We start from the raw sequence: 10,482 nt of genomic DNA, 5'->3' as shown, positions 1-10,482 counted from the left end.
GGGATCAGAAAGAATGTGATCTTTAATTAGAAATATGAACATCTGCGTCAATGAAGTTTATCCTTTTACCTTATCTCACATGGCCTGACGGGCCATATTAAAGGTCATTATGGCCCCCGGGTCCTAGTTTGGGCACCTCTGCTGTACACTGTAAGAAAAATGGTCAAACAATGGCCTATACACTCTAAAAATGGCTGTTTTTTAACCTATGCTGGGTAAATATTGGACAACATGCTGGGAAATTACTCAATGGCTGCGTCCGAAACCGCATACTGTATAGTAGGTACTGAATAAAATGAAGTACTTGCCGTTAAAACAGTAGGTACTGTATAGTATGAATCCCGGTAGTATGAATGAGATTCGGACGTACTACATCTGCCATGTTGCTATATCACGTGACATACGTCCTCATCACGTCATGTAATTTCAGCGCGAAAACAACCGCATGCCTCTTCTTCTTCGTTGGATAACTCCTCTCCCGGGGCATCATGGGATAGTGAAGTGTCCATCGTATGCACACTGCACAATCTAAACGGAAGTAGTAGGTCATGCGGGTACTTTTCGCATACTGTTTTTCGAATACTATGTATTCGGACGTACTACTCGCCTCGCCTACTGCTTTTCGCGTACTATATAGTATGAAGTAGGCGGTTTCGGACGCAGCATTAGTTTGGTTGTTGTTATGCAACCATATAATAATGTTTTCTGTCCAAAATTTACCCATGCAGCATGGGCTAAAAATAACCCAGCTTTTTTTGTGTAGCGGTCAATAGGCCGGTACCCTGTCAAAAAGTACAACTTTGCACCTGAAGAGAGTGCCTTAGAGGTACATATTGATACCAAATGTATGGGTCAAAAGAGACGAACCCAACCCATTGGGTTGAAATTTAGCCTGTGCTAGGTTGTTTCAACCCAAAATGGCGGTGGTTTTAACCTATTGTTGAGTTAAATATAAACATTTTCTGGATTTATTTAACCTAAATGGCATGGGCTAAACCATTTTGACCCAATGCTGGGTTGAAAATAACCAACATTTTTTAGAATGTACATTTTGTACCTAATTGGTAGATATTAGGACCTTTTTAAAGGGTACACTGTAAAAAGTTGGATCAACCTTAAAAATGGTTCTATGGTAACACCTACATTTTTATATACATTTTTTTTTCAACTTAAATTTTTCACTTAAAGTATTTTTTACTTTGAAAGTTTAAAAAATAATTTTTTAGGTGTTACCAATAAAAGTAATTTTTTAATTGATCCAACTTTTCACTTTTTACAGTGTACCGCCCCAGTGATAGCTTGGGACCATTTTTATGAAAGTATAAAATGCAATATTTGCCACCTGTACTGTATTTTACATGGGATTTGTTTAACCTTCAGCTTTAGCTAAAGTAATCTTTTCTGTGATTTGCTGTTTCAAATAAAGTCATCTTTGAGTAAAGAACATTCTGCAAAAAAATACCTTGATATCTTTAATATTAACTGAGGAAGGTCATGTCAACGATTGAAATTAATTTTTAGGAAGCCAATTCGATTATGAGACCCGGATTTCACAGACAGGGTCACAAATTACAACAATAAACATGTCACTCTTGTAGATTGCATTTTAAATAATGATTATACACACTTTCTAAAGTCATATTCACCTTCAGAAAATCTGTCACTGGGGCAGTACCCTTTTAAAAAGTACACATTTGTACCTAAAGAATGCAAAAATTGCTAATAAATCTACACATACCATCCCAGAAACCGCTACCTTTGTTATGACAGTGCATCTAAAATCTGTTTTAGGTTTTGTTTACAGTTTTACTATGTGTGCTTTCTTCAATTTCAGCTTTTTTAAAGCAAACTTTATTTTATTTTTCATCAAAACCACTTCATATCATCTCATACAAAAACACAGGCCTGTGGGTAGCCCCAGATAAATAAAGAGCACAAATAATTCAAGGGAAAAACAAACTTTATTCTCATATTTTTACAAAACATTTCAAAGTTAACCTAGCCTCAGCAGTACTTTAAATCTATTATAGAGAGCTGCAAGCAGCAAATTGTCCAACATAAAATAATTACTCTGTTACATTTTCAAACCGAATCATTTACAGAAGCACAGACAGATCGAGGGATTTTCTTTTTTTTGCTGCTCTAGTACAATTGAAAATTGCATGACCAACAAAATGAATACAATGATTTTTAATGCATACAAAGTGTGTATTTGTGTGTTATGAGTACAAGTCCAACACATGATTTAGATGAGAACGATTATCATGAAATATCATGAAGCCAGTTGAAGATTAAATATGACAAAACTATAAAAGTAGTTTGAAATGACTTACCGTGTTTTCCATCAAATCATTTACAACATACAGTATCACTGCAATTCCACACACACATTTATATTATTGCATTTGTAAAATAAACAACAAAATAGTATAACAATAATAAATAGTAAATAATAGTGATGAAAAATTAAAGCCTCCCATAGTAATGCATTCCACTACGCAGAAATGTAACAGTTACGCATGCTGTTGACTAATATTATTATGTTTCTGTACAGCGTAAATCTAAAGTACACCACATTATGGACTAAACGTAACATCAAATAAAACATTCCATAAGTATCACAAGACATTGCCTTGTGTGAACGTACAATCTAACTTAATCTATAACCGAGTCTAAACCACTGACACATACAGTATTACATTTTAAAGCAGTGCAAAACATATGCTAACGTAATTCTTAATCTAAAGCAACCACAAAACATGTTAAATAATTCCCAATGAATGAGTCACTATATGCCATTTTGGTCATACTTGTGGTTAGCTTAACATGACCGTATGCATACTTGACCTTGTGAGTTGAATTTCAACATTACAAAAGCTCTGTGCTCATACGGTAGCTCAAAATAAACCGTACAGTAGATTAGAAAAAATGAATCAGATTATATTCAGATTATGCCTTTGATGTAGATTAACCCTTGGGTGCATATTTTCGATTCGTCGTTAAGAAATACTAAACGTTTAATATATAAATATAGAATATTTCTGTATAGCTTTAATGCTTTGCAAACATGCCATTGTACCCGATTATATCAATGTGAATGCATTTTCTGTTACGAGATCGGGAAATAAAATATTTCTCATGTAACACCATGCATTTGGAATATTAAGAAATGTAAAAAAAAGAGTAGCATCGTCTGTTATATGATGAATAACATGTTGAAGCAGTTACATTCAACTTTCAGCCTTAATTCCATATTTGTTTGACATTAAAGTGTGATAAGGGTGAAATACAGTTCAGGTTCAGGTAAATTCAGATTAAGGTAAATTTTGATTAAGCTAAAATCAGATTTAGGTAAATTCAGATTAAGGTAAATTCAGATTAAGGTAAATTCAGATTTAGGTAAATTCAGATTTAGGTAAATTCAGATTTAGGTAAATTTAGATTAAGGTACATTTAGATTAAGGTAAATTCAGATTAAAGTAAATTCAGATTAAGGTAAATTCAGATTAAGCTAAATTCAGATTTAGGTAAATTCAGATTTAGGTCAATTCAGATTAAGGTCAATTTAGATTAAGATAAAATCAGATTTAGGTAAATTCAGATTAAGGTAAATTCAGATTAAGGTAAATTCAGATTAAGGTAAATTCAGATTAAGGTAAATTCAGATTAAGGTAAATTCAGATTTAGGTAAATTCAGATTTAGGTAAATTTAGATTAAGGTACATTTAGATTAAGGTAAATTCAGATTAAAGTAAATTCAGATTAAGGTAAATTCAGATTAAGCTAAATTCAGATTTAGGTAAATTCAGATTTAGGTCAATTCAGATTAAGGTCAATTTAGATTAAGATAAAATCAGATTTAGGTAAATTCAGATTAAGGTCAATTCAGATTTAGGTAAATTCAGATTAAGGTAAATTCAGATTAAAGTAAATTCAGATTAAGCTAAATTCAGATTTAGGTATATTCAGATTTAGGTAAATTCAGATTAAGGTAAATTCAGATTAAAGTAAATTCAGATTAAGGTCAATTCAGATTATGCTAAATTCAGATTCAGGTAAATTCAGATTTAGGTACATTTAGATTAAGGTAAATTCAGATTAGGGTAAAATCAGATTAAGGTAAAATCAGATTAAGGTAAATTCAGATTTAGGTAAATTCAGATTTTGGTAAATTCAGATTAGGGTAAATGGTAAACACAACGCAACCACTGCTTGTGCAATCCTAAAAATCAGGAAAAACATCCACAGCTTAATCAAAGGGCTTCAATAAGTATAAAACATGGATTACACTGACAATTTTGATGGGAGATGAGATCTACAACACAATCTCTCGGTAAATTGTACATATTTTACGAAATGGCTACTGTACGACCAAATTCGTACATTTTTGCTTTCGTCCCCGTGATGTTATGTTTATAGTTTTTATTTTTAAATAATCTTACCAATTTACTTCAAACAAATTCATGCAAATTAGCCGACTCATAAAATATGTACGAATTCTCGTGAGATCAGGTTGGTTCTGCGGCACAAAACAATAATCTATCAAAGACCATCCCATCAACCATTTTCAGATACACAAGTAGCTCCGCCCACAAACTAAACCCCACCCCCACTTACTAAGCCACTGTTGTTATAGCCAGCGTGTTGCATGACTTACTTCACCTTACAACAACCATCACATTATCATGAGCAAAATGTAAAAAATTATATTCAAAGGTACCCATAGGTAAAAACATACAGTATATAACGGGTAAGAGTAACTGTGTGCATGTTTAAGGTGTTTCAATTATAAACTGGTAAGCAGAAACAATCATATTTAAGCATCGCTAGACAAGCCTGTTAAACCTGCCATCACAACAACAGCATAAATTCATGAACATTCCAGAATCATAAATACTAATGATCCTAAATTATTATTATTATTGATGATGTGACTTGCAGACAACAGCAAAGTGCTCTAGCAGAAATGCCCTCGCCATCCATGTCAAATGTGTGTGTTGAAGTATTCAAAGCTCGATTAAATGATCGATTTCCTAATATTCACTATATTTTAATGAGATATTGGAGAGCAATGTGGAAAACAAAATGAAGTGCGGGAGATTAAAGCATGAGTTGAATTTTATTATTAGCTCATCTGTATTCAAATCTGTATTCAAAAAAGGGCTTAAAATGTTTCCCATTACTGCAGTAACATAAAATATTTGTAATAAATAATGATGCTGTAATGTACCGTATTCAATCACTCGATAAACTCAATATTCTGAGCATGCAGTAAAGCTAAAAGCATGACTTTTATTTCCTCAAATAGTGCATTTGTTATTTGTAGCCCCTGTTTTGAAATTTAAAAATGAATACAAGAGTCTAATAATGGATTCGGAGTTACTCAACGTGCCAAAATGAAAAATACGTACAGGCGTATATGCAAAGAGTCCAATTCCATCAGTATGTATGAGATGCACTGTTGTAAGGTAGAGTAAATAGTAAACAGAGCCCTGTGTTTCAGAGTATCACTAAAACACAGGACGCAAGTTCAATGTGACTTAAAGTGTAGCGTTTGACCGGCTTAGCTGTAACATCAGTGCAGACATAACATAAAATATGGAAGGAAAATGATGACATCACAGTAAAGCAATGGGAAACCAATACACCAGTAAGTGACATGAGGTACTAGAGAACCAAAAAAGTTAACTTCAAAATAAACAGGTTGCAATTAATAAATAGGGATAGTCAGGATCACAACAGAAGTTCAGTAGGAGTGACATCTTAAATATGTGCACATTATAGAATATAAAGGAGTCAAAATGACTTAAAATACATGACAGCTGAATACAGAGAGAAAAACTATAGGTGCAATGCCATTGGCTCAAGGGTCATGTGATGCAGTGAAGGATCATGGGTAGAAATTAGAGAGTGCCCATTCCAGTGACCTCAGACGTCAGCCTAGAACAGTCCGGGGAAGAAGGAAAAGGGGAGGGAAAAGATAGAAAAAAATAGATAACGTAAAAATAATTCAGAAAGCATTTCACACTTCTGTAAAGGAACGATAACTTGCTCTCCATGTTTAGTAAAACGCATTCCTTCTGAGATGAAATCAATCAAATCAATTTCCCCTTTAAAGAAACACAGTTTCCAGCCATTCCTCAGTTTATCAACATCTTCACAAATTTGCATCACATCACTTGCCAACAGCATTGCTAAAAAGCAATTAGAGATGCAATTCTTAAGCTTTTCTGACAAAACTACAAGACTCGGCAACCATACTGAACTAATCTTACAAATTGAAATGGGTATACGACAAGATCCAAGCATTCAGCATGCTGAAACACTAGCACTACTGTAAAACACTGCATAACATAAACAAATCATACTACTGTTTTCATGTATCATTGTTTTTTTACTTTTCAGTAGTCTGCCTACAGTACATGAGTTTATCTACTAATGAATTTGACCATGGGGTTTAGGGGAACACTGTATGTAAGCTTTATTGGGAATCAGCAGTTTGGGGCTTCAAGATGTAGTCATTGATGAGGGGTCAGTCCACATGGCTGCCACATCTCTGAACCTGCCATCAGAACCGTAGGGAAGCAATATACATTAGTATCGCCCCGGCCGTTTACATTACATTTACATTATGCATTTGACAGAGGCAACGTTTAGTTTGTGTTTGCAGGAAATCGCTGGTTTTTGCATTACTACCATAGCACCGTAAAAGGAACACTGCTAAAGTTCTGATAAACTAAAAACGTTGGGTGGTTAGGTTTGTCCATATTTTACCCAATCCAGCATTTCTTAAAGGGACACTCCACTTTTTTTTAAAAAAAAAGGCTCATTTTCTAGCTCTCCTAGAGCTAAACATTTGATTTTTACCATTTTGGAATCCATTCAGCCGATCTCGGGTTTGGTGCTACCACTTTTAGCATAGCTTAGCATAATCCATTGAATCTGATTGGACCATTAGCATCGTGCTAAAAAATAACTAGGGATGCAACGATATGATTTTTTGGGGGGGGGCGATATCGATTTAAACAGACAACTTCTGGCCGATACTGATGCCGATATTAAACACTTGTATACAATACTATACAGTTGGTCTATTAGCTAGTTTATTTCTGCATCAAATTATTTTTACTGAACATGGATTGGATCTAATTAACATTCAACTGACAAACATAATAAGAGAGGCACAAATTAAGCTAAAACAAATATAATAAGATAGCATGACAACCTTCAAAGGTGGTTTTTGCTATTCAGCATTTATTTTATTAACAACATTAAAGTAATATTCCATTTTCTTAAAAGAAAAATCCAGATAATTTACTCACCACCATGTCATCCAAAATGTTGATGTCTTTTTTTGTTCAATCGAGAAGAAATTATGTTTTTTGAGGAAAACATTGCAGGATTTTTCTCATTTTAATGGACTTTAATAGACACCAACAATTAATACTTAACTCAACACTTAACAGTTTTTTTCAACAATCCCAAACGAGGCATAAGGGTCTTATCTAGCAAAAAGATTGTCATTTTTGACAATAAAAATAACAAATATACACTTTTAAAGCACAACTTCTCGCCTAGATCCGGTCGTGATGCGCCAGCGTGACCCCACGCAATACGTCATGACGTCAAGAGGTCACAGAAGAAGAACGCGAAACCCCGCCCCTGCGTTTACAAGTGTGTTGAAAGAGGACCGTTCCGACATTGTTGTATGTCAACTGATACTAATTAATGTCTTTGTGTCAGTTTATTGTTTACAATGGTCCGCAAATGTGCGTTTTATATATGTAACACGTGACCTCCCTACGTCACTACGCATTTACGTTAGGTCGCGCTGGACCGGACCTAGACGAAAAGTTGTGGTTTAAAAGAGCATATTTTTTACTTTTCTTGTCAAAAATGACAATCGCTCCGCCAGACAAGACCCCCATGCCCCGCTTGGGATCATTTATAGTCCTTTGAAACTCTGTTGAAAAAAACCGCTACGTGTTGAGTTAAGTGTTAATTGTTGGTGTCCACCAAAGTCCATCAAAACTAGAAAAATCCTGCAATGTTTTCCCCAAAAAACACAATTTCTTCCCGACTGAACAAAGAAAGACATCAACATCCTGGATGACATGGTGGTGAGCAAACTATCTGGATTTTTCCTTCAAGAAAATTGAACATTCCTTTAACTAATTTTTTACATATAATGGATTTCTTTATGCAGTGAATTGATAAACAGTCGGTATTGGCCTTTCTCATGCTATTGCCGATATGCCGATGGTTTAAAAATCATCAAAAATCGGCCGATAAATATCGGCGGCTGATACATCGGTGCATCACTAAAAATAACCAAAGAGTTTCAATATTTTTTCTATTTAAAGGCGCAATGATATTAAGCAGTGTTCATAATATCATTGCTCCTGCTGCAGTCATGGTACGGCATCAAAGTCCTTGATTATTACGCCATAATACGAGTATATTTCCTAGCCATATCGGCCTAGAAAAATCCCGACTTTTAATTTTCCGTCAGTCTCAGTACACGATGTAACTACAGAAGAGTCAAGTTTTAAAAAGGAAAAATATTGAAACACTTTGAAACACTTTTTAAGCGTGATGCTAATGGTCTAATCAGATTCAATGGATTATGCTACCGCCAGAGTGGTACCGCCAGACCCTGAGATCGGCTGAATGGATTCCAAAACTGTAAAAATCAAATGTTTAATTCTAGGGGAGCTGGAAAATGAGCCTATTTTCAAAAAAAGTGGAGTGTCCCTTTAAGAGTGTAGTCCTTAAAGGAATACTCCACTTTCATAAAAAACTCTGATCATTTACTCACCCCCCTGTCATCCAAGATTTTTTGTCTTTCTTTGTTCAGTCGAGAAGAAATTAAGTTTTTCCGAGTTTTTTTCAAATGGCTCTAAACGATCCCAACCGAGGCATAAGAGTCTTATCTAGCAAAACGATCGCCATTTTCGAAAAAAAAGTACTTTTGCACCACAATTTCTCGTCTTGCATTAGTTGTGTGTCGTGCCAGCGTGACCCTACATATTACGTAATCCCATCGAAAAGTCACTCTCCAATGTTTACAACTGTGGAGAAAAAGTAACCGTTTCGATTTTATTGTATGTGAAAGGATACAAATTAATGTCTTTGTGTCAATTTATTGTTTAAATGGTCCGCAAGTGTGCGTTTCACATTATGTAACGTATGACATTTCGCCGTGTTAACGTAAAACGTAAGGTCGCGCTGGCAAGCCACACGGCCAGTGCAAGACGAGAAGTTGTGGTTTGGCATTACATATTGTTTATGGCGAAAATGACGATTGTTTCACTAGATAAGACCCCCACGCCTCGGTTGGGACCGTCCAAAGCCCTTCGAAACCGCAATTTTAAACTGCATTGAAACTGTAAACTTTTTTTTAAGGTCCACTATATGGAAAAAAATCCCGCAATGTTGTCCTCAAAAAACGAAATTTCTTCTCGACTGAACAAAGAAAGACAATACACAATTTGGATGACATGGGGGCGAGTAAAGTTGAGTAATCCTTTAACATTAAACAAACTAGGGCTACATCACTAATACTTCAAACACTTTGCTTGAAAATATTACTATACAGTACAATGATTTTCTAGAAGTAAATAATAAAATTGTGATTTGTGACTATTCCAGGGGTGCCCAAACTCAGTCCTGGAGGGCCGGTGTCCTGCAGAGTTTACCTCCAACCCTAATAAATACAGTTTGGGCACCCCTGATCTATACAATATAAAAAATCTTATAAAGCACCACTAAGCTTTGTTTAGAAGATTTTAAACATGACAGTAAAAAATCGTGAAAACATTAAATACTGAGCAAATGCTGAAGTGGTGATAACATCTAGCAGAAGATGGATATGGCAACAGGCTGGTGATCTATTATGGGTGGCAGATCCTATTCAATGTTGTTCAAAGTTGTTTCAAGCCATGGCTGGATAACATAAGTTCAAACCCAACCGTTGGTGTAAAAAATGGGCATACCTTGCGTTGATGAGGTACTGGGCAAGGCTGATGTTGGCAGGGGTTCCTGTAATGGTGATCTGGCGCTCTGATGACCCTTCCATGGCATTAGCGATTTTGATCTGGGCTCCAGACATCTGACGGATCTCGTTGATTTTGGTTCCCTGGCGCCCGATTATACAGCCTATTAGCTGGGAAGAAAGAACAAAGGTTTGTTTATTTGGGACACAGATATATAGCATAATTCTTTCATAATATTTACAATATTAAAGTCACAGTAGTTTAAAAAGTGTACTGATTTTTTTAGACTTGATCAACTAATTAACCCTTGTAAACAGGCAAATAGCAATCCTAACATGAATAAAGCTGCAATCCATATCTCGTTTAGATAAAAATATACAAATATCAGTTATTATGCAAATACAAAAACTGTCCACGATTTAAAACGGTCAGCATATAATAACAATTTATAAATCAAACTTTTTTGAAAACTTCTGCTAGGGTGAAG

General features: G+C 35.0%; 1 protein-coding gene across 9 annotated transcripts in view; it reads right to left on the bottom strand.

The window, feature by feature from the left end:
• Positions 1 to 1,942: 1,942 nt before the first annotated feature.
• The window catches only part of pcbp3 (poly(rC) binding protein 3), a 92,062-nt gene continuing 83,522 nt past the window's right edge, over positions 1,943 to 10,482 (bottom strand). For 4 of the 9 annotated variants that reach the window (XM_073854660.1, XM_073854659.1, XM_073854663.1 and 1 more), the window contains exons 16-17: positions 9,996 to 10,165; positions 1,943 to 5,940 (exon numbers count right to left, since the gene is read on the bottom strand). In XM_073854660.1, the coding sequence (XP_073710761.1) occupies positions 5,904 to 5,940; positions 9,996 to 10,165 (207 nt within the window). In that variant the 3' untranslated portion in view covers positions 1,943 to 5,903. Of the gene's footprint in view, positions 6,563 to 9,995; positions 10,166 to 10,482 lie in introns of those variants that run through there. The other 5 variants (XM_073854657.1, XM_073854658.1, XM_073854662.1 and 2 more) reach the window with 2 other exon arrangements.

This window comes from Misgurnus anguillicaudatus, chromosome 17, assembly GCF_027580225.2.
Source record: "Misgurnus anguillicaudatus chromosome 17, ASM2758022v2, whole genome shotgun sequence".
Lineage (NCBI taxonomy): Eukaryota > Metazoa > Chordata > Actinopteri > Cypriniformes > Cobitidae > Misgurnus > Misgurnus anguillicaudatus.
The sequence above is the reverse complement of the archived record's forward strand: the minus strand, read 5'-3'. Positions and strand labels throughout refer to the sequence as shown.